Consider the following 24,640-nt stretch of genomic DNA (forward strand, 5'->3'; position numbering starts at 1 on the left):
AGTGGATTCTGGTTAGGAAAAACACCATAACCACAGCTTACTAGACCAGTTAGGAGACTGAGAAGAAGTAGGTAGGAAATCCAGTAGATACCCAAACACTTAGAATCAAACTTCAGCATACATCCCACCAATCAGGAATCAGCCGGAAACATCCTTATTGAAAAAGAAAATAGAGATCTCAGCAGCTCTTTGCCTGTTGCCTCCCTGTATGTTTAGATAGTGATTTCCCAGCTATGTTTTTCAGAGCCGTAGGATTTCCAAGGGTAAAAGATGGAGAAGAAAGGGTGTGGAGGCTTGGAAGTGAGTAGATGGGGCGTCATTTATATTTGCAAACTACTGTCTTAGAAGAGTCTGTTAACCTGAGTTTTAAACTTGAGTGTGCTGTGATTCAGCAGCATGGGCCCATACATGACAGCCAAAACCTGGAAGCCATTTAATTTGCCATTCCAAGTCTTTTCATCTCCCCGTGATAGGATCATTGGTAGATTTTGACTAACCATCCCCAGGATCTGCTGTGAAACTCAGCAGCTCGGTGTTTATATGTAAACAAATACCAGGGCTGTTAGTGCAGTTCATCATCAGATAGTTGCATATCTCCCTGCTGTTATTCTGTGATTGTGGGCACGTATTAATTAAATTAACTGGTGTGAAGTAAAGTATAATATATTTCAATGTTTATTTTTGAGAGAGAGAGAGAGAGCATGCACATTAGAGGAGGGGCAGAGAGAGAGGGAGACAGAATCCCAAGCAGTCTCCATACCATCAGCATCAGCGCAGAGCCCAATGCGGAGCTCAAACCCATGAACCGCAAGATCATGACCTGAGCCGAAATCAAAAATTAGACGCTTAACCGACTGAGCCACCTGGGTACCCCCCCCACCAATTGCAGCATATTTTAAAATTGGTGATTCCTTATATGATGAATTTTGTTTTAAGACAAATACACATAGGGATCAGGTGGAGAGGAGTAGAAACCTTAACAAACCTAGCAGAAAGTAACGGACACTCATAATTCAGTTACATCTGCAAATTGGTAGTAGTTAAGAAATGGATGCAGAGGAATAGCTTGTCTTAATTTGGAAGGATTTTATATTTGTAACATTTTACAACATAAGATACTGCTTCAGATGGACCTCTGTAGCTTCTGTTTCATTTTTGGTCTAATTTGGTCCCTTGTAATTGGGCTTGTGTCCATAATGGTTAGTGTCTAGGAAGTGGACTAAAGTTATGGTTTGTTTAGATGAGCCTGGACCTGTTGGCTTGCTTCTGTGATGTTTTTCCATCTGTCACAGTCACTCAATTTATAGATAGTAGTGTTTTTTGTTGGTCTCAGCCTGTCCATAGCCGGTGTCGTGGCTTGACCGCCCTTGTGGTTTTTACTATGATTACAGGATACCCTTAAGTGGTAACCATCAGGAAACTTTGAAAAAGTAAAAGTTTATTGCTTACAGAACCTGGAAATTACACAGCTCACGTGGGGCCAGACATTGAGGTCACAGGTAGACAGAGAGCATGCACATACCTGAGGTTCTGCTTTAAATAGAATTGAGGATGGGAAACTAGGGTTTTGCAGGCTCACTGTTTATTGGTGAATTTAAAACATAAGAGCAGGAACTTAAAGCGTGGGAAGAGAAGAAGCAAGTGGCCTAAATGGTCAGTTATTGAAATCAACTAGGATTTCTAAAACAAAGGAGCCTCAGTTGGGGGAGGTGGCCTGGCTCTTTCTCTAGTCATGTGGCTGACAATGTGTTCATTTGAGATAAACATCTTGGCAGTGGATGCCATTGCAATCAAAGCCTAAGTCAGGCACTTGCATTACAAAACAACAACAACAACAACAAAAAACCTCTCAGGGTTTACACTACATGGTAGTATCCATTTAAGAGAGAATAAACACATAAAGTCAGACAAGTGCTCTTTTTGTGTAGTGTGAGTTATTGCCTTTATTACTTTGGACCTAAATACTCTTAAAGAGGATTCTGGGCCACTATTATTTTTTTCCCATTCAACTATACCTCTTTACTTACTCAATAAAAGTTTTATTTTTGCTAACTTATTCCATTATGTTGAGAGAACTGAGGTCTTGATCCTTGTGATCTGCCTGTAATCCTTGGTGAAATCTTCAGCTATCTAGTTAAGATTAAACTAACTTTTTTGTTGTTGTTCTTGAATAACTAAAATGCCTGAGATTATGCAGAGCAAAGCATTTCAGTGGAGAACTAAAAGCTAAGAAATTGAGGAGTGGGGAATAAGGAATAGTTCATTCAAAGCCAAAATAAATAAATAATTTTCATGTGTTTCTTAGTGATGTTCTTTTTTACTTAACAGGAAGGAAGGAAAGAAAACATAAATCTAACTTCATTAGCATACTTGGCCTGACCTTAGGAGAGTGTGTGTAGTATGTTGTTATGCTGGCAATATGTGTTTACCCCAGTGAGGCCCTCCTGTCTGGCATCCTGGTGGGCATTGGTTGGCATGTGCGAAGCAGAAGCTTTGTTTGTGCTCCCTCTGGAGACATGACAGCCTTAAACAGCAATGCTGGGATTTTGTTTCTGTAGATAACATTGTTAACAGTTTGTTACTATTCTCTTTGGGATTTCTGCCTGTTAAGATGGATGGTTTCTGAAAAAGCAGTGTTGATAATACAAGCCAGATGTAAACAGAGCAGAGATACTTAGGCATGTTGCCCTTGCCCTCTCCTCAGTCCTGACTTTGGTCTTCCCCATCGGTCCTGTTTCCCCAAGTGAACAAAAGTACTTTCTGACCACAAGAGATATAAAAAGAGAAATTCATTCTTGTCTTACTGGGCCCATTGGGTTACTTCATGTTGGTGAATTCCAGTATTCTTAGTCAGCTGGACTGAAAATTGGATGCATATCTAACATGTTGTATTACCAACAAGGCTTTCTTTTTGCACCTGCTTCTTAAAATACTTAGCTGTGTGTTTTGTACGTTTATGGATCGAATCAGAAAAGAGGGGGGGGGGCGTGCCTAGCTGGCTCAGTCGGTAGAGCATGTGACTCTTGATCTTAAGGTTGTGAGTTCAAGCCCCACGTTGAGTGTAGCGTTTACTTAAAAAAATTAAAATCTTAAAAAAAAAAAAAAGAAATGAATTTCACAACTGGATAAGGGAACAGACCTTGGGACTTGTTACACTGCCTACCATTTGGAGAAGTTGGTAGACTTATTAGAGTAAAATGGTTTGTAAAGTATTTAAGAATTTAAAATAGAGGAAATAACCTTTGGTGTTTCTCTTAGTCAGAAAATCACTTGAAAAGAGGACACTCTTCAAGCCAAAATAACCTGCAGGTCATCTAGATAATAAGTGATAGAACCAGAATTATACCCAGAAAGTCTGACACTAGAGCCAGTTTTCTTAACCACTGAACTCTACTTCCTCTCAGTTTCTCTGTTCTTGTAGCTTCTATTCCACTCATGGAATAACAGAACAACAGAACAATTCATGATCTTTGGTGATCGGAAACTAGTGGTTGAGGGAACATATAAAACTATAAAGGATTGGAGACATCGTGTAAATGGCTGATGCCGGGAAACTGGGCTCCTAGAGCACCATTTATGGCTGGGAATGTGAATAATAAGGGAGCGGCGTGGGGTATCTTGTGAAGTTTTATGTTCAAATTTAGCACGTTGTGAATTGAGCAAGTAAAAAACTATGTAAATATCCCAAATTTCCCAGAGTTATTTTGTCCATGCTGCTTTATAATGTGTTTGTTTTTCTTATTTTTTTATCATGGATAATTTTAAGCACATATAAACAGAATAGTACTAAGGAACTTCCATGTGCCCATCACCCAGCTTCAATAATTATTGGCATTCTGTCATGCATATAACAAGGTGTTTCTGATCATCAATAAATTGAATTCTTGGATGTTCCTCCTAATGAACCAGTCTTATTATGGAACTTTACTTCTCCAATGCGTTCACTTAGTCATGAGATGGTATTCTAGTTTTAAAATCTGATACAGCAGAGCTCTGAACATGGAGTTGTCATAACATAGTTCTTATTTAGTTTCTCAATATATTAAATAACACAGTCTTTAAGTGAGGGTAGGGAGAATATTATTTTCATCCTGCAGTGGTCACGGAAAGAAAATACTTCTTTTAAAAATTTTGTCTCCTCGGGCGCCTGGGTGGCTCAGTCGGTTAAGCGTCTGACTTTGGCTCAGGTCATAATCTCAGTTTGTGGGTTTGAGCCCCTCATTGGGCTCTGTGCTGACAGCTCAGAGCCTGGAGCCTGCTTTGGATTCTGGTTCTCCCCCTCTCTCTGCCCCTCCCATGCTCATGCTCTGTCTCTCTCTGTCTCTCAATAATAAATAAACGTTAAAAAAAAATTTTTTTTTAATTTTGTCTCTCCTAGTTTTCATTTTGAACCAAGATTAGTTTTTCATTTTTCAAATTCCTGTTGTGCCTTTCAGATACATGAACATTTGAATTTGTTTTTAACCTATATTCTTCATCTTTTCTTACAAGTAGCCTCTCTCTCTGTTCCTGATTTCATTTTAATGGAATTTTCAGACTTTCTCCTAAAAGAGAGTCTCTTGGTGATTTCAATTAAAGAGACTTCGGCATATTAGAGATTATTCTAGAAAGAAATTTATGTGGCTGATTCAGATTATATCTGGACTTCTCCTACTTCCGGAAAACAGCCTCACCAGCCAAACTATCCCATATGATTTTGGAGACAGTATGTCCAAAGCTAGGCAAAAAAAAGTCCTCATATCCTTCATCTAATATCATATTGTGGAACCAGGAGAGACAGTGACTACTTTCTTGATTGTAGATCCTGGAAAGTAATTTAAGTCCTTACGGTTTCACATTCCTCTATCAGTAACATGTAATTTCTGTTTCCTTATGATGTCCTACAGTTTGTATATACCCATCAAATGAAATAATGTATGAAAGCATTTTTCAAACTGTATGCTATTACATAACTCTGAAGAGTTTAATGGGTATTCTGTATTTCTGTCAGAGGTACTCAGTATATATAGCTCATAGCATCTTGCTTCATAAGAATTCAAAATTTGCTGATGCGTTTGTATTTATTTTTCCTCCTGGTATCAAGGTAGAGTAACTCAGGATAGGAGTATGGGTGATTATGCCCATGTTTTATGTGAAAAAACTGAAACTTGTTGAGAGGCTTTGATTTACTTGGATTGCACTGTGTCAGAGATAGAATTCAGACTCAGATTTCTTAGTTTGACAGAGGCAGCTTCCCTAAAAATGTTTATTACCTATAAAAGGTAACCTGTTATTTGCAGACCTATTTGAAATTCAGTTTTGTATTTCTGGCACAAGTAATGTAAATTATAGATAATATTGAGCTGAATATACTGAAATGAGAAAATTATATGAGCTAAAAACAGAGGCTTCTGACTTTCTGGAAGGGGGCAAGATACAAATTTGTTATTGCACTGCAGGGTTTTCATGTCTCTTCTAGCTTGGGAAAAGTGCTGCTGTTACCAAGTATCAGAGTTCTTTCAAAGGGACTTCTCGTCCTCTATCTTTTTTTTTTTTTTTTTTTTTTTTTTTTTCAACGTTTATTTATTTTTGGGACAGAGAGAGACAGAGCATGAACGGGGGAGGGGCAGAGAGAGAGGGAGACACAGAATCGGAAACAGGCTCCAGGCTCTGAGCCATCAGCCCAGAGCCCGACGCGGGGCTCGAACTCACGGACCGCGAGATCGTGACCTGGCTGAAGTCGGACGCTTAACCGACTGCGCCACCCAGGCGCCCCTCTCATCCTCTATCTTTATTAACCAAAGAGGCTGCATGACTTGGGCTAAAAAATAGTACATGTGAGTGAGTGAAACAAAGGAAGCTTGTGATCTCGGATCGACCGCTGCTTCCTTATCAAAGTGTATGACTAAGAAGGGCTACCGTTTGTGAGAGGGGACAAACTATGGGACAGTGGCTCCTCTTGACCTGTAACCAGGCGTAAGTTTCAGGGACAAATATCCTCATATTCATCGTAGAGTTTTGTGCCATGTGTTTGCTTTCTACTGTTTTCACCTGATCATCTCCAAGGTGTATTTGCATTAGTTTCAGAAGGATAAAGGTGAAGCACAGAACCCAGCGCCAGACCGCCCAGGTCCTGGCAGTCCCACCTATTGGCGGTATAACCTTGGTCATGGTATTTATCCTACCTAAGCCTTATGCTTCTCATCTATAAAGTGGGGATAATAACCATACCTACCTCGGGTTGTTGCGACAACTGTACCAGGCATATAAGAAGTGTTCGGAATATTAGCTGTCATTGTGACTGTCGCCAGTATTACCTATGGACAAATGAAGGCAGAACAAGAAGAAGGCCCCTTAAACTTTCTCTTCTAGAGGAGAGCTGTTTAACCTGCCCTCGCTTCCAGTTTCAGACCTCTTAAGAATTCAGGACTGTAGTGCAACCATCGTGCTACATCACCAGTTTACTGGATGAGTAACTCATCTTGTGGGCTTAGTTTCGTGAGAGAAAGCAGTGGAGGTGAATAAACCTAGTGCTGTGGAAAAACCATTAGCAGGAGCATCACCTCACATTTATTGATGGGGTGCAGGGAACCGTGCGCAGACCACGGTGGAGTGAATGTCTGGCCCACCAAGGAATTTATACTTCTTCATCAGGGATGCAGGAAGAGGATTTGAAGAGGGCCATGATGTGACAGAAGCGGCACTCATGGTGTGCTCCTCAGACTGTAAGATATAGGATAAGTAGACCCAGAAAAGGAAAAGGAGATGATTTCTCCAAGAGGGGCAGATGACGGAGAAATGGGAACTGGGGAGGGCCCCCACAAAGGGGAGACAGGAGGAAGACACTGAAGCTGAGGTGGGTGAGGGGTTAGCAAGGAGTCAAGGGACTAGATGGCATCCGGGAGAACATGGTGGTAAATCGTGCTGCGGCAGAGCAGTCAGAAGATGCGTCCAGGGAAAAGGCGTTTAGGCAGGTTTTGGAAACTGTACGAGGGATGGGGATGCTGTTCTGTCACATCAGCAGGACTAATCCCTTCAAATGCTAGGTGCAGTGAGAGGGCAGGATTGAAGCTGGGACGATTGAGGTTGTAAATCTTGCCGCACATGTAGTTTTTAATTATAGGGATGAAGTGCAGCATACTATAGGGGTAAACTGTAAGGTAGCTGGTGAGTGACTGAACTGTGAAGGCTCCTTAGTGAGTCTTCAAGGGTGAGTGGAGTCTGAAGAAAGGTGTTAGGGTTGCGACTTTTTTTGGAAAGGAAGTGGGAGGCCAGCCAGAGAAAGGGTAGCTGAGAAGGGGTCTTGGCATGTGGAGCGTGCTTCAGCACATCTGAGGAATGAGGCCAAGAAATAGTGTGAGCTTTCGAGATTGAAAAGCAAGCTTTGCCTGAAACAGGAGTCATGATAGTTTTGGGGTCAGAGAGAAGTCATTGAGTTTCAGTGAGAAAATAGACCCTTGGATGACACCTAAATCTATACTTGCCTCTCCTGTCCATCGTTCAAGATCTGGCAGAATTGTGTGTGCTCTCAGGCTCGCCTGGGTCGTGGTCACGGGTCCAGGAAAAGGAGAAATCAGACTGGTTGGTACGTTGCCATTTCTCCTCAGCCCTGAGGTAGACAGGCTTCTTCTGGACTCCTTAGCAGAGGACACTTCTTCAGTAGCCTGTGCTTCTGCTATAACTAAATTTGGTTATATACAGCCCTCTTTCCCTACCATATCTTTCACTCTGTAAGTTCTCTAGCTTTTGTTTCTGGAAAGGAAAAAAAAAAAAAAAAAAAGCCACAGGTAATACCAAGCTATAAGAGTATCCTTTCTCTTATCAGTGAAAGGTTCAGGAAATTGAATAGCCAAACTCACCATATAGCCAAACTTTTGTGTTAACTCTGGAGGGAAAAGAAGCCTCTTCTCATATCAGTGTCCAATGTTTGTCTCATAAATGGCACTTGCGGTTCCCTTTCTTTCTCTCTCTCTCTCTCTCTTTTGTTTTTGAAACATCCACCCCAACCTGTTCTCTGTCTTCTCAATGCATGCCCTTGGAACACGTGGCATCTCTGATTTAAAGATACAAAATACCTTATAAGCAAACCTCACAAAAACTGGGCACATGACTGCTGATGTGGAATGTGTGAGCAGGTGAAGTTCAGTTGCCTGAACTAGATTACGTGCTGTTATTTATTGCCTAAGCTATAACTACCTAGCCTCTGAGCACTCTCTAGAAGGAAGCTGAACCTCATGGAAAAGACTCTGAATTTGAAGACGGAGGTTTGAATGCGGGCTTTACTTACTGGCTACACGACTTTAGACAATTCATACGAACCCTTCCTGCCTTGTAGCATTGTTGTAGGATTAAAATCAAAACAAGGGCAGTGGAGGGGCGCCTGGGTGGCGCAGTCGGTTGGGCGTCCGACTTCAGCCAGGTCACGATCTCGCGGTCCGTGAGTTCGAGCCCCGCGTCAGGCTCTGGGCTGATGGCTCAGAGCCTGGAGCCTGTTTCCGATTCTGTGTCTCCCTCTCTCTCTGCCCCTCCCCCGTTCATGCTCTGTCTCTCTCTGTCCCAAAAATAAATAAACGTTGAAAAAAAATTAAAAAAAAAAAAAAAAAACAAGGGCAGTGGATGTGAAACTGCATTGTGAAGTGAAGCTTCCTACAGATTTATGCATATGCCTTTGTTTTGTTTTGCTTTTGAAAGTGTAATTCTTTTGGCAAATGATAAAATCACATTGTTCCAAAATCAAATTACCAGAAAGCATATAAAGAGAAGGCTTTTTTTCCATTTCTGTCCCTCTCCACTCCCTTCCCCTTCCCTTCTTTCAGGTTACCATTTCTGTTAGTTTCGTTGTATGTTTGCAGTGTGGTTTAGTGCAGCAGAGGTAACACGCCGTATTACCCTGCTCTGCCTCTTCCTCTCACTCCTCTAAACAGCATGTCTTGGAGGCATTTCATATCAGTATGTTTCCATATCGAGACAGCTTCATTATTTTCCATTGTCTGAATGTACCATAGTTTATTCAGTCAGTTCCCTTACTAATGGAACTTGGGGTACTTCCAGTTTTTTTGCTATTACAAACAGTATTGCAGTGAGTTAGTATATGCACAATGCTTAGAGCAGTGCTTGGCATATAGTAAGTGCTAAAAAAGTATTAGTTATTGTGCATAAATACATACTATGTTCATGCAAGTATTGTGTGTCTGTGGGATAAAGTCCCAGAAATGGCATTAGTGAAGGCGGTGAATGCATTTGAAATTTGTCTAGATATTGCCAAATTCCATTTCAAGGGATTGTGTCATTTTGCACATTTGCAGCACACTCAATAGAAATGTAAGGTATTACGACGGCTTTATACGGTGGGTACCCAACAAAGTGGTTGACAGATTATTACCATTTAATTATCTGTTAAAATTGTATATGTTCCTAATTTGAGACTAGACTGTGCCAAGGCCTTAGTGAGTGGTGGGTTTTCATTTAGACTATGCTTACAATGTTTTCTTACCATTCATCATTCTTTTTTTCTCTTATTTTTTATTGTAATAGTAGAAAAATGTTTATTAAGCATAGCACCAAAGTTAGAAATCATAAAGGAAAAGATTAATAAATTTGATTTCATGAAAATAAAAAGTTTTTGTTGACTAGAAAGCATCCTAGACTAAATTAGAGTGAAAATTATATGATAGGAAAAAATGTATGCCACCATTATAATATATAAATATATAGTGTGTTATTACTGATCACTACGAAAAAGGCAAACACACCAGGTGAGATAGGCAGAGGTGCCAGACAGGCACTTTACAAAAGAAAACTGTAAATAGCAAGCAAACACACATAAGAAAATTAAATAATTAAGGATGTGTACAAAGATTTAGTTGCAAAAATATTTATAGCAATGTTGTTTCTAAGCATGAAAACACAATCCAGACTTCAACAGTAGGGGATTGATCATAATTGGTTTACTCATACAAATTCAGCGCTTAAAAATTATGGTGTAGATAGATGTATTTTTTTTTAATCAATATGGAAAGAGATGCATTGGAAAACAGCTTGTGTGCTACTTTGTAATAAAAGAGTGTGTATGATGTCTCATTTTATTAAATGTATAGAGTCTACCGCAATAACTACCGCATACCGCAGTATGTAAAACGTGGACAGGGCTTATCCCAAGGTGGTGGGATTGTAGGCTGTTTTTAAATTTATTCTCTTCTTCTCCTCATCCACCTCTTCCTCTTCCTCCTTGTGTTGTTCCTCCTCCTCCCATGCTTCCAAAATCTGTTCTAATATGCGTTAATTATTTGGGTAATCTTTAGTATTTGAAGTCAAAAACCAATATAAGAATTCAGAAATTTTGATAGGAAAATCACCTACCCTGTTGTATAAAATTATCATTTTGTTATTTTTTGTAAGTTTTTTTCACCTGTGTATCTGGATTTGTAACATGGTTGTAATTATATAGGGTATATCATTTTTAATACACTTTACTTTTATCACTTAAATATTTCCCATGTTGCTACATAGCCTTTGCAACTTCATTTTAAATGACTGGCTATGTTCCATGAAGCTGTTTCTCACTATTTATTAGGAAGTTGGAAATAGAACAATGCCAGTGAGGTTTTGCTTTCCTTTCTCGGAGGCTTTCTTCAACCTTGCATTATCACCATCAGGTGAAAGATTGGCAGTGATTTAATGAGGCCTTGACAGTCCAGCCTCCTTAGGTCCATGCTGCCAGACACATCCATCAGAGCAGAACAGAAACTTGATTTTGTCACATTCTTTTCAAAAATAGCCCTAAAAAACCCACCCCATGTTAACCACAAATCATTTGTTCGTGAGGTGAAGTACCTCGTAGACCAAAGACAGCACAAGATAGAAAATTGACCTAATCATGAATGATGGTGTATTTATCCCCTTAATCAAGTCTGAGAGGTTAAATGTTAGATTTCTGGTAGAATTTCAGAAAACTGTTTTCTCAGGTAAAGATCTTCTTTCCCTTAAACTAACCTATTCACACCTCTTCTGTTTCTGAGTGAATCTGGCCTAATACGTCTAGAGCTGTATCAACAGACACCGTTTTTCTCTTTACAGAGCAACACTACCCTTTTTCTTTTTTTTTTTTTAATTTTTTTTTTAATGTTTTATTTATTTTGGGGACAGAGAGAGACAGAGCATGAACGGAGGAGGGGCAGAGAGAGAGGGAGACACAGAATCGGAAACAGGCTCCAGGCTCCGAGCCATCAGCCCAGAGCCTGATGCGGGGCTCGAACTCCCGGACCGCGAGATCGTGACCTGGCTGAAGTCGGACGCTGAACCGACTGCGCCACCCAGGCGCCCCTACCCTTTTTCTTAACAAATACAGAAACATTGCCAGTTTTTTTGAGGGACTAACTTATTTTATTTCTTTCTCACTGCATATAAACAACCACTTTAAAGTTTAAGCAAAATTTAATTTCACCTTCGTTCCTAAAGCTGACTTTATCTATTTACCTGTTTCCCAAAATATAACCTTGGGATCCTTGTTGCAGATTTTTCTGTTCCGTTTTCCCTGGGGAATGCCTGTTCTAGTTGCTGAAGTGCTTAAGGGCTAGAAGCTGCAACTTTGTTCAAGTCAAAATGGCCACTTTAAACCTGCCTGAATGGGTGCTTTGCTGCTTCCTTACACAGCACTCACTTGGGTTTCAGACATACTGATCCTAATCTCAAACTCCCAAGACACACAGTATACAACAGTTAGAGCAGCCCCAAGTTCATTATCTACTCAGGGTGCAATTACTTGGAGGCCACCTAGACTGTGAGGTTTTTGTAGGCCCCCAGAGAATTCATATCCTGAAGAGAGAGACTAATCAGGCAGGTCCTAAAAGGGTGGATTGCAATTGATAGGAGTTTTAATTTGTGAGGACTTAATCTGATCTGCTTTTGGAACAAGATAGTGTAGATGTACTTATTGTCCATTTTCTCTGTGCATTCTTTGAAGACTCATTTGATTGTGTGATGATAGTATTGTCATAAGGACACAGAACTTTATTACATGAATCTGCCCCTGTCCTTCACCTGCCTCACTGTCCAGAGCTATGCTAGGGATTGATTTAGCCTGCATTATGTGGGGGCGGGAGGATGACTGATGTCTCAAATGGTGTGGTATTCAGTAGTCTGGTCTCCATGTCCACTGAAAACTCCTTTTGGGGAGGGCAGATGATGAATTTCTCAGGAAGCAGTTACTTAGTATGCAGCAAGTACTGGCCCTTCAGCTGACCAAGTTGAGAGTTGATGTCAGTTGACAGAACTATCTATCCGTTGATAGAACTTACTGGCAGTGGTGCAGGTGACAGTAAGGGCCAGGTCCTTGACTGGCTGACGCAAGCAAAGCAGGGCCTTTGGAGAATATAATTAAGACAGAAACCAGAAACAGCACAGGCTACAGCATTTGTCTGTGTTCCCCTCTCCTGTCTCCCCTGCCGAGAAGAAGAGAGCCGGATCAGGAGGCTTACATCCACGGACAAAGATGTGTTCCCTCACGTGACTTGGAAGGAGCCCTTGGGCACTTCTCTGGGGTGTTTTCTTATGAGAACAGATACCCTGTGCCACATCAGAGCGAGCTGTCTTTGGCTTCTGTCAGAGGTGAAGAGGAGAATTGGGCGCAGGGTGACCTCACCAAAATAGTTGTGGTTTTATGTCAGATAATGTCCTCTGTTGCACCATTTAGCTTACCTTCATGTTGCATTTTAATTACTTAAATCAGTGTGGCATTTAGAGCAGCAGTTGTCAAAGTTGTCAACCTCCCTTTGAGGGAGGTTGCAGGGTCTTCCCTTCTCCAGCAGCCTATCTGTATAAGGCCAGATTTTACTTTCTCTACTTCAGCCAGAACAACAGATTGCAGACAGAAGCAGATACAAGAATTCGTCTGTCTTCCATGAAGCCAGACATTAAATTGTAAAACAAAACCACTTTTCTAACTGAAGTTTAGTTTGTTTTGGAGAATATAATTATTTTTTCCTAAAAATATGTTATTTACATTCATGTTTTTTGATTCTTATGAATTAGTATTTTTAACTTAAGGTTTTAATTTCAAATACGGTAGGTATCAGTAGGTATTACCCACATAAACAACTTTTCACGGTCCTCAGTAATTTTAAGAGAATATATACAGTTTGTGTCCAGGGCTGAGAAGTTTGATAACTGCCACACCAGAGGACCGCCTTGAGAGAAATACCTACATCTGCTTTACTTCTCTTGGTTCTTTGTAGTGAGAAGGGATACAGCATACAGATTTGCACAAACACTTTGAGAGAAAAATGGCTCAAGTGTCTGGTATAGAACAGGTGCCGTGGGAAGATGCGCGATGGTGACGATAGTGATGATGACAAAGATGATCGCTAGTCCCTGTGAGTCCTTGCATGGGAGGAGCAGGACCCCTGTGTATATTCACAGTTCTGTGCTCTCTGCTCTCTCCTTGGCCGATTCTTGTTTCAAATACACACACTGTAGTCTCTCGCTTTAATTTTGCTCTTTATATTATCAGTGACTCAAGTGAAGCAGTTTTCCTGCTGTTTAAGTGTGTTGGAATACGTTCCTGAAGGGGAATTTGCTTCATTCTAGTGGAGCCCAAGATATGGGTTAATCTTCCCAATGGGAAAGGGCAGATTTCTAAGATGGCTGGATAGCTGATGACGCCATGTTTTCTCTCAGCTGAGCTCCCCGCCTGGGTGCCGGTACAGCTGTGCCGGTCTCCAGTCCGCCCACTGGAGGTCCAGAAACGCTTGGGCCTTCCTGAGGAAGAGAGGTCAGGATGCTGTCTCAGTCTTCCAGTTCTACCTGATCTCACATCAGATTTCCCACGAGGCCAGCAAAGACTGTTATCATTTGACCTATACAGTATCATCTGCTAAAGGGGGCTCCTGGGAATGACGACATGGCCCCCTCGGGTCTCCTCTCAGCTCTCCAGCTTAGCTAGTTGTAGGAATTTACAGTAGCGAGAAAGGTAGGAGAACAGCCAGTGATGGTGAGAAGGTAGGTAAGAATGGACCCTGTGTGCTTGCCCTTCTGACCCTAGATGGAGATTAATCCCCGTGGTGTGGCTGTATGAACAAGAAGCGTTTCCACCTATCTTTCAGGGTCATGCTCTCTTTAGCCCTGACGGCCTGGGCAATGGAACAGCATGGGATCTGGTAACAGTCTTAGGTTTAAGGCCCAGGTCTGAACCTCACCTGTGTGACTGGGACATGTCACTTAGTTACTCTGAGCCCCAGTTTTCTAACTGATAAAACTATAGCCTTGCCTGGCTTATCTGCTTCACAGAATAGTTAGTAAGACTTAGATTAAGTGAGGTTATAGATTAGAAAGCTGAAAAACATGTGCAAATATTAGTTTTGTAGCAAACTTCTTTATAGTGCCTGTGGGGTTTCTGCTCTTTTCCCCTTGCCCTCTGGATTCATGAGGCTTTTGTTCTTTTCTCCAGGTTACCTGTGCATGACAGATGAATGGTTCTCTGAATATGTCTACGAAGTGGTTGTGGACAGGAAGCATGTCCCTGAAGAGGTGCTAGCTGTGTTAGAGCAGGAACCCATTGTCCTGCCAGCGTGGGACCCCATGGGGGCTTTGGCGAAGTGATGCTGCCTGCAGCTCTTTCCTCCTCCCATGGGACCTGAAGTGACTACAAAGGACAGACCCAGGGACTGAAGCCAAAGTTACACGGGTTCCCACAGGACACAGTCAGATACTTGGATTGCTCTTCCAGGAACCTCTTGGAGAAGTGTGCTTTATGATGAAACAAAATATTCTTAAAGGGAAAGATCAGGTCACACTATGTACTCTCTTCATCTCCAACAGCTCAGGATCTCTTAGCATTTTAATCAGATGTAATTGTGTGTCTTAAGTCTGTCAAAAAGGTTTGGTTTAGTGTCTGTTTTAATAAGACAGGAGAGGATGAGCAATTGTAGAATATGGAGAGAAAATGGACCTGATGCTCCGTGTTTCTAGAGTAGAGTTGGGGGAGGGTTGTCCTAAGATTTGAGCTTTCAAACTGCATGCTGCCTGACAGTATCACTGTCCCTCCTAGATGGCAGTCACTGAATTCAGGTTTTTTCAAGGTAATTTTATATGCCTCTAATAGCCCAGGAATGGGAGGTTGATCAGATCTGACATGATTCCTTCCTGTTGTTTGGAACTGTGGGGGGGGGGGGGGGCACAGCTCTACTCAAGTCAGGGTTAAGTAGAGGCTTAGAGAAAAAGAGGAGTGTGAAAACAGCCAAAACCATATCATGATCTGAATTCTAATCATTAAGGGGAGCTTGGCCAAATGGCTTACCTTCTGCCTCTGGAATTGGGAGTTGGGTGGGCAGGAAAAAGTGATACCATTCTTTCTGACAACTAGATGGTGCTGAGAAGCTTTTGAATAAAACACTTTGCTAAATGAGAGTAAGTGGCTTATTTGATCTAAGAGTTTCTTTAGCAACAAAGGAAAGCAGCCAGGTGACCCATGTTCTTCAAAATAGAAAACAGCAAGATAGTTCAGGGCTTCCCTGCTTCAGCTTCTGTATGGAATAGATGATCCTTCCCAGTCTACGCTGATCCTCACTGGCTTCTGCTAGGTCCAGCCTCGGAATTGGCTGAAGACTATGTATTTCACTGAGACTGGACATCCCTTTCACTGAAAGCAAAAAGTGTAGCATCCTAATCAACATTTCCATCAGTGCCTGAGCCCCCTGCCTTTCTGACTTTCTAAGAATCTTCTCGGTCCTAGCAGGGGATGTTGTCTGTCACAGTACTTTCCAAGATAACATTAGATAAAGGCTCAAGTTTGAATCAAAATGTTTATAATATTCTAGTATTCCTGTTCCAAGCAAGATAAATAAATCCATTTCTAGACACATCATGGCAAAACCCTAGAACAGATCTTAAAAGCATCCAGGAACACTGATTACCTCCCTCCAAAGAAAAGACAATTAGATTGACAACTAACTTCTCATCAGCAACTATATAAGCAAGAAGAAAGAGAAATATTTCTTCAAGGTGCTATGAGAAGTTAACTGTGAGCCTAGAATTCTATACTCCATGAAACTGTCTTCCAAAGATGAAATAAAATACATTTTCAGTCAAAAACTTGCCCAAGGAGAAGGAAAGTGTTCCAGTATGAAAGATCTGAAATATGATAAATATGTGCATCATCTAAACAAAAAGTACGTGTAGGTAAGTCTAATAGGGTTCAGAGAAAGACAAAACTAAAATACATGAAAGCAGATAATTGTAATTAGGGAGGTGATTGGACTAAACATATTCTTTATATCATTCAGGTAGAAAATAAGTATATTGATTAACTTTAGACTTTGATATGTTAATAACCTATCCTAGATTTCTAGATATGTGTATCTATTTTTAGTTATATAAAACATATAAAAATATCTGTATCTAGATGTATAAAATGTTTATCTAAATTTATATATCTTTTTAATGTTTATATTTATTTTTGAGACAAAGCATGAGTGGGGGAGGGGCAGAGAGAGAGGGAGACACAGAATCCGAAGCAGGCTCCAGGCTCCGAGCTGTCAGCATAGAGCCTGACGCGGGGCTCGAACTCATCAACCACAAGATCATGACCAGAGCCGAAGTCGGACGCTTAACCGACTGAGCCACCCAGGTGCCCCTCTAAATTTATATATCTTATATACCTATTTAATATATCTATATTTCTACATTACTACTAAAAATAAGCAGGATATAGTTTCTAAGCAAGAATATAATCAATCCATAAAGAGACAACATGGTGAGAGAAAAAAAATGCAGGACCAAGAAAGTGTCCAAAATAAGAGATAAATCTAAATGTGTCAATAATTATATATAAATGTGTTAAATGTCCCAGAAAAAAAAGACACTGTCAAACTGGAGTTTTAAAAAAATAATTCAGCCATAAGCTGATTATAAGAGACATCAGCAACCCTGGGATATAAGAAAGGATAGGAAAGATATATCAGGCAGATACTAACCAGAATAAATCTGGTGTGGCTATACTAATAATTACCAAATTAGGGCTACTCTGAGTAACCAGACTGATTCCAGAGTATGTTATTCACAGCCTCCCTGGAGTTGTACAACACGATGGCCCTGGAAGTAGGCTTTAAAACAAAAAGCATTACTAGAGATAGAGTCACTACATAATTATATGTTTACTTGATTCTCTGGAAAAATATGAAGATTCTAAATTATAAATTAGTATGTACCTAATAACATAACCTCAAAAAATATAAAGCAAAAACATACCTATATGGAAAAATAAGCCAGTATTATAATGGAAGATTTTAATTGTTGATAGGTCAAGTAACCAAAAACTCAAGTGAAAGGTTTAAGCATTTAGTAAGGTTGGTGTAATGGACATCTATTTAGAATACTGCATCGAATAACTGCCCATTCTTTTTGAGCACACATGGAACTTTTTCAAAAATTAACTATACGCTGGAAAGTAGAGTCAACCTCACCAAATTTCTAAGCAGTTAAGTTAGAAACTAAAGAGATAACTAGAAGGTTCCTATATGTTTAGAAATTAGCTCCTAGGTCCAAGAAGAAATCATAAAGGAAATTTAACCTAAACAATGATAAATACTGCATATCAAAATGACAGATACAGCTAAAACAGTACTTAAATTTTATAGTATTAAAATTTTATTAGAATGGAAGAAAGACTGAGAATTGAGCTAAGCATCTATGTCAAGAAATTAGAACTGCAAAATAAATCTAAAAATAGAAGGAAATAAAATGTATGTGCAGAAATTGGGGAACCTGGGTTGCTCAGTTGCTTGAGCGTCCGACTTCAGCTCAGGTCATCTCACGGTTTGTGGGTTTGAGCCCCACTTCGGGCTTGCTGCTGTCATTACAGAGCCCACTTCAGATCCTCTGTCCCCCCTCTCTCTATCCCTCCCCAACTTGTGCTGTCTCAAAAAGTAAACATTAAAAAAATGTGCAGAAATTAAAGATAGGATCAACAAAGCTGTAAGTTAAGTCTTAACAACAACAAAAAAATTAACAGATCTTGGCAAGACTAATTAAAACACATACACAAGAAATCAAAAGGAAGATACCATGATAGATACTGCAGATATTTAAAAATTAGAAGATACACTTAACTTTGTTAAATGTGACAGTAGAGGGATTTGTTTAGAAGACCTAAATCCACAACTTGGGAGCAACAGAAGAGGAGAAACAATAAGCTGGAAAGCCCACAGAGGCACTGAACAATTCAGCAGAGCTGAAAAAGTTGAATCTTGAGCCAATGGTGGAGACAGCCAGTGCTAAGCAAACCAATTTACATTGTGTAATTCCCCAATATGGTAGTTCCAGATGACCATTAAGGGAATTGGGAGTGAAAGAAGGGTTACTGAAGGTTGGGTGTGTCTGTTAGATCCCCTCCCTACTTTGGGCAGCTGGTGACTGTCCCTCCCTTGCTCTCTCAGCCCATTCAAGATTTATTCTCAAGAGAGAAAAACGGTTTATGCTCTGGAAGTCAGAAACATAACTGAGGATGAAAGTACCATAAGGGGATTAAGTGAGTAGTTACATTCTGAATGTTCTCTGCCATCTTGGGCTCCTAGAACTCTAGCACCCAGGAGATTGGAAATCTTCTCTGGGGAATCTTGATTAGCCCAAAAGGAAAGACGTAAAGAAGTATTTTATGACATAAAGCATCATTTTATGAGACTGGCATAACTCTGTCAAGGATAGTAAGAGAAAAAATTACATGTGAATCACACCCATAAGCATAGATGCGAAAGTCCTAAATAAATTATAAACCAAATCTGCAATATATGAAAGAATAATCTTCATAACAACATATTTAATAAAAGCGATTTCCCAAATAAAATCAGGATCAAGTGGGGTGAAACAAACAGCATTGCATATGTCTTCTCTGCTGGAGATAAAGGGAAATGAGCCAAAGGTTTAACCAGAGACCTGAATTGGAGGAACTTGCTAATGTTTGGGTGACCACTGAGCACAGAAATAGGAAGGTGTGACTGGGAACTCTTTAACTGATACTCTGACCTCTGGAAAGTCTTTGCCAGCCAGGATGACTCTGGAGACATGTAGAGTCATGCTGACCCTACACTTCCAAGAAGCCAAGACCTGATAATGAGACATGCCTTCAGGATGTGGTTGTGGACCCATCTGCTTGATCCAGCTTGTCCTTAAAGAGCAGCTTAATTTTAATTTGCTGCTGGCAGAGCCAGGGCCCTTGTGCTCTAATTCCTTCAGTCACATGGTGTGTGTGAGCATTGCTGCTGACTCCAGCCGTAGGCCTCGGTCAAGTGGGACTTCTTTAAGTAATTCCAGATGAGCATTCCCATGTTTAGGACAACTTGTCTGAACCATTGTTGCTGCTCTTGACGCTGACTCTTCCTCCCTGTGGCCTGTGATACAATTTGATTGAAACCTAGGAATAAACCAGCCAGAGTTGTTTTTGTTTCCCTTTTCAAACTCCTAGCCTTCTCCGCATTACCACAAAGGGAAAAGAAGAAAGGGAGTGAGCAAATGTTCAATTCCTACCAGCTGCAGTTATTTGGGAACAGGACTGTGGAGGTGGTGAGCCCATCTGTGCTCCTCTCTCTCAGTGCAGTTTGAATACTAATTGCTCTTTTTCACTTTGCTTACTCCTCTAGAACAACTCTAGTTCCAAGAAAAAAGAAAAAGAAAACCTCTAGTTCCATAACTCCTCTTGATGTGACGGAGCACTCTCTGGAACCATTTCTCAGGCTGCCCCATGACGGTATTTTTGTTTTTTCAAAGTTATTTTTTTGTTTGTTTGTTTGTTTGTTTTGAGAGACAGAGAGAGAAACAATGTGAGCAGGGGCGGGGCAGAGAGAGAGAATCTCAAACACGTTCTGCACTGTCAACGCAGAGCCCAACACGGGGCTCAGTCTCACAAAGTGCAAGATCATGACCTGAACTGAAATCAAGAGTCAGATGCTTAACCAATTGAGCCACCCATGTGCCCCATTTTTATTTTATTTTTTAAAATCAGCTGCAGTTCAGCAGAACAGGGAGCTGAGGCAGGGTAGGCATATGGTGGGAACTACCAGCATGTGTTTGACTTACAGCTTAGCCTCCCTGCATCTCATCCGGCCGGGGACCATAAACGTTAACTCATCCAAACTTGTCCAAAACAGTTAAGAAATCCTTGGAGTTTTACTTGGAACATTCAGTGACAGGAGTCTTGTGGCCTATGCCTACCTCCGCAGTCTCAACTTCCTCCCTTTCCTTCTTGTTTGCTCTGCTCCTGCTAACTGCTCTCTTCTTCCTTTGTCCCTCCAACACACCAAGTTCACTCCTGCCTCTTTGCTGTTCCCTCTTCCTAAAGCTCTTCCCGCAGGTCTTTGCATGGCTGGCTTCTCATGACTCAGGTCATGGCTGAGCACCTCACCTAGGTAGCCAGCTTCCCCCCACCCCACCCCCTGACTGCCTCTACCTTTTCCACACCCATCCCTCTCTACTGTGACCGGGGTCTATTTTCTTCACCGCACTTACCACTTTCTGAAATTATCCTATTTATTTATATGTATTTGTCTGTTTTCCCCAAAGTCAATACTCACTGTCAGCTCCCCAAGGGCAGGGGCTTTGTCTTGCTCACCGCAGTGTTCACAAGCCTGGCTCACGATAAATACTGATTGGCTGGCTGATTGAAAGTGCCCTACATTCCGACAGCAATGCTCAATTAAAAGTTTATACATAGATCTGAAGTCTCCTTTCCTGTAACTTGCTCAATAGGGACGAGTAGCAGGAGAACAAAGCCTCTGTGACCCTCATTTTAGTGCTTAACAGAAAGGTCCAGACTTCATGAAGGTGACTTACTTAAGGGGAGTCGAAAAAAGAAGGAAAACCCACACAGTTTAGTTTGCTTTTCTCACTGCTTGTACCTTCCTCATTTCAAACCAGCCCAGCACAGCGGGATGTGCAGGGCTTTTGGACTCAGACAGGCAGGCTGGTTTTGCTGCTTGGAGTCTGCATAACCATGGACAAGTTACTGAGCCTCTTTGAGCCTCAGTATCCATAGCACTTTTATTGAAAAATCATTTTTAAATGTATTAAATATGAAGGGCACCTGGACAGCTCAGTCAGTTAAGTGTCTGACTCTTGGTTTCAGCTCAGGTCATGATCTCACAGTTCGTGGGTTTGAGCCCTGCATAGGGCTCTGTGCTGACAGTGCAGAGGCTGCTTGGGATTCTCTCTCTCCCTCTCTCTCTACCCCTCCCCCTCCTCTGTCACTCTCTCAAAATAAATACACTTTAAAAATTTTAATTAAAAAGTTTTTAAAATGTATTAAATATGCAGACTCACAACTTGAAAAGGAGGGAGTCTGTCATTTATTTTTAAAACCATTTACAGCAAAATACAGCCAAAGAGTTTTCCTGTGTATTACCTACAGTAGGAGAAGGACAAAAGACAATGTGTAGAATGACTCTGGTAGATGATAGATGTTCCATAAATGGTAGCTTTTATTAATAACTACTTCTGACAGAGCCTCTCCATGTCCAGTATTGTGCCTGGCCGTCTGGGGTCCAAACAGTTCCCTCCCCTCTAGGAGTGTATCATTTTGCTGGGACAGTAAGATGGATATACATGAGCCAGTGGAAAAAGAAGGTGACTTTCTATGAATGAGGTCTTTCTTTTGGTAAGTGCCAGAACAGTTATAAAAGGGCTTGAAGTTGGAGAAAGAAAAGAAATACTGACTGGTTTTAAATTAAAACCACAGTGACCACAGACCTCAAGGATGAGGGTGATGAGCACACCAAGAGGAGACTGAGGGGAAACCTCCCACTACAAAGAGGCACACGTTATCTTGAAGCTCCTGGAAGGGAAGAAAAGCCAAAGGAAGGGTGAGTGTTTCATAATCTTGAGCTGGCAAAGGGGCACTGACAGTAGGACTCCAGGCGAGAGGACTGACCTCATGGGCTTGATGCACAGGACAGGAGTTCTAAAAACAATTCTGTCCCTCTTCATCTGATCCTGAGAGAAGCCCTAAACCTCACTTCTCGGCTCACCGCATCCTTGCTAGTAAATTAGTGCAAATAGATGCCCCCTTCCTGAGGGAACAGACTAAAGTACAATGGCGCTGAGCAACTTGGCCTGGAAGTTACCATCTATACCCGGTGAGGTGCAGCCGCGCCCCTGAGAAAGCCTTCAGGTTCTGCCCTGCTCTGTGATAAGGCTTGGGGCTTCTAGAATGTCTTCCTGCGTTCTTTCTGTCTGTCTTTTTTCTTCCTTCCTTCTCTCTTTTCTCCCTCTCCTCCTGTTCTTCTTTTTCACTGGTATATACTTAGATTTCAATGTACCTCATCAGCCTCCCCCTGCTCGGCAAACTAACACCTGTTCGGTGGTTTGCTTTTTTTCTCATTGAACAATAAATCTTGTGAACCTCCGCAAACAGCCCAGACAAATCTGCCTCACCCTTTCCACCAGCTGGGGGGCACTCTGTTGTTGGGTGTGTCAGGATTTCCTTGCCAGCTGCCAGGGCCCTGGTTTTAATGGCACTTCCGAGTCTGTCAAGAGTAAAAAGCATTTCCTTGTCATTCACTGGCAGTACCTGTGCTCGCGGGGCCTCCTGTGTGCTGAGACATGGAGAGAGGTAGAAAGGCCCTTCCCTTGGGAACTCAGAGCCTCGCGGAGGAGGTGGGCATGTTGGAGAGGTCAAAGGGCTATATCCCAGGTGCACACAGAGCTGTGGGGGCCCTCCCTTGGGACTCTGCCCTTCTCCCGGCTGACACTTCTCTGCCAAGGTAGAAGGCGAAAAAACAGCTGTCCTCCAGAATGTGGCCCTGGCTAAGGGTGTCCCCAGTCAGAGGAGGAAATTCTGTAGGAAGGAAGTAAACATCAAAACCCTGCTTCAAAGATATTACAGATAGAGCATGGGGTAGTCACCATCACTGTAAACTGTGGGGGAAGAGGGTGGTTTAGCAAAGGCAGGAGGCTCAAAAGGAATGAAAGAGAATGGGGCCAGGAAAGGTAACCAAAGCATCTTTATCAGGACTGAGCCTGACACAGCCTTCCATTCCTGCCCGAGCCCTGGCGAGGTCACCCTCCTGGCACTCCGGATGGGGCTGCCCCTCCCATCCTCTTTCCTTGTTTCATCTGGATCCAGGAGGCCCTGGCGCAGGGGAATGCCTGCCCAGCCCTCTGTGGGTTCACAGTAGCAGCAAATCCTGCCCTGCAGGTGCTGTCTTCTGCACATGCTTGAACATGAACAGAGTCTCCAAAACTGTGTCACCTCCCTGGAAAATCAAGGGGTGGGGTGCTTTGGAAGGGATGGAGCAGACAGACACCGTAAAGGCTAGAAAGGCTGGGGAAAGGCCCACAAGAAGGGGCGGGCCTCATCTTCCGTTACTGTGTTAACCAGAACAGAGCAGGCACACAGAGGGCACTTGGCGTTCTGGAGGGAGAGGATTGGACTTACAGGGTTTCTTCTGGTCTGGCTCCACAGGGGAACGGTTTGCTGAGCCTTGAGACACCCAGAAAGTGGGTCTTCTTGGTAGCAGTGTTTATGTGTGGGGAGGGAGAGGGGGCTGTGTTTATTCTGTGGAGGCCCCGCTATCTCTAGGCTAGTGCTAGCGGAAGTAAGAGAAATTCTTGCTGAACCACAATTGCCTGGCAGGGCTCCTCACCCAGTCACCCAAGTTCACCCAGGTTCACAGAGTCTTTGACAGCCCCATCGCTTTCGCAACAGGGCAACCGGTGGCTGGGCTTCACAGGTTCTCCTGATTTCTCACTTCCACCTCCTCCCTGTCTGTACTAGTACCTCCCGGCCTCACTCCTTACTTGCTAAGGAACCTGTCTGCCTCCAGCACCCCCATTGCCCCGCTGGTCCTCTAGCCCAGGTTGGAGGAGCCATGGGATCCTGTCTTCCTCTGCCTGGCACGGAGCAGGTGCCCAGGTCAGGAAGGTGCTGTGTGATGGAGATGGACGATGGGGAAGGGTACAGGCTGCCCTGGCTTGGCAATAGACCATGACATCTGTCCACTCGCCCTGATATGCAAGGAGGATGGGCAGTGGAGTGGAGCTCCACAGGCAGAGGGAATAGGGTGCCAGAACTGGGAGATCTTCACAGGGGAGAGTCAGCTTCTGGGGATGACTGGGCAGTTGTGGCAGTGAGGGTGAGAAGCAGGACAGGGAAGAGTTAGCTTTAGGGAAGAGAGAGGGGCTGGATTCAGATTCGTTGAGGTGAAGGTGGGGCAGCTGAGGCTAAGTGATGTTTCATTGGTGGCACCCACAGAGACAAGAGGAAGAGAAAGCACGTGTTTAGAGAGAAGATGGACCATCTGGGACATTTTGTATGGACTCTGCCAGGGAGGCAGTGAAGGAACGAGGAAAGGGTGCAGTCTTTGTAAGTCTAATAGCTTTTTCTGGTAGCACTGTTAGGCAGGGAGCAAGAGGAGAGACGTCAGGCCTGGGTGGTCCAAGGTGGTCCAAGGCCAGAGAGGAGATGGGGGAAGTCTCCCTGGGGAGGAGAAGTGCAGAGTGGGAGGCATCCTTCCCCCCTTCACACCCCCCAGTGGGTGGTGCCCACCACTCACAGAATCCCTATTTTACAGACCAGGGACTCAAAGGCCAGAAGTTTGAAGTAAAGGAACTTACCCCGCATGGGAACAAACCCACAAAGGCAGTAGAGGGTCAGAGCCGAGATTTAACCCAGATCCATGGG

At 42.5% G+C, this 24,640-nt stretch overlaps 2 protein-coding genes across 2 annotated transcripts in view; both read left to right on the forward strand.

The window, feature by feature from the left end:
- BLMH (bleomycin hydrolase) overlaps nt 1–15,385 on the forward strand; it is a 46,761-nt gene extending 31,376 nt beyond the window's left edge. Inside the window, exon 12 of the mRNA XM_047080680.1 lies at nt 14,423–15,385. Within this exon, the coding sequence (XP_046936636.1) occupies nt 14,423–14,574 (152 nt within the window). The 3' untranslated portion in view covers nt 14,575–15,385. The remainder of the gene's footprint in view (nt 1–14,422) is intronic.
- A 6,097-nt stretch (nt 15,386–21,482) lies between these two features.
- Nucleotides 21,483–24,640, forward strand: part of SLC6A4 (solute carrier family 6 member 4) — a 42,157-nt gene continuing 38,999 nt past the window's right edge. The window contains exons 1-2 of the mRNA XM_047080679.1: nt 21,483–21,616; nt 21,698–21,821. The gene's annotated coding sequence lies outside the window, so the exon portion shown is untranslated. The remainder of the gene's footprint in view (nt 21,617–21,697; nt 21,822–24,640) is intronic.

Source organism: Lynx rufus, unplaced genomic scaffold (genome assembly GCF_022079265.1).
Source record: "Lynx rufus isolate CCGP_SWC_20201006 ecotype Redwood Valley unplaced genomic scaffold, mLynRuf1.p SCAF_18, whole genome shotgun sequence".
NCBI lineage: Eukaryota > Metazoa > Chordata > Mammalia > Carnivora > Felidae > Lynx > Lynx rufus.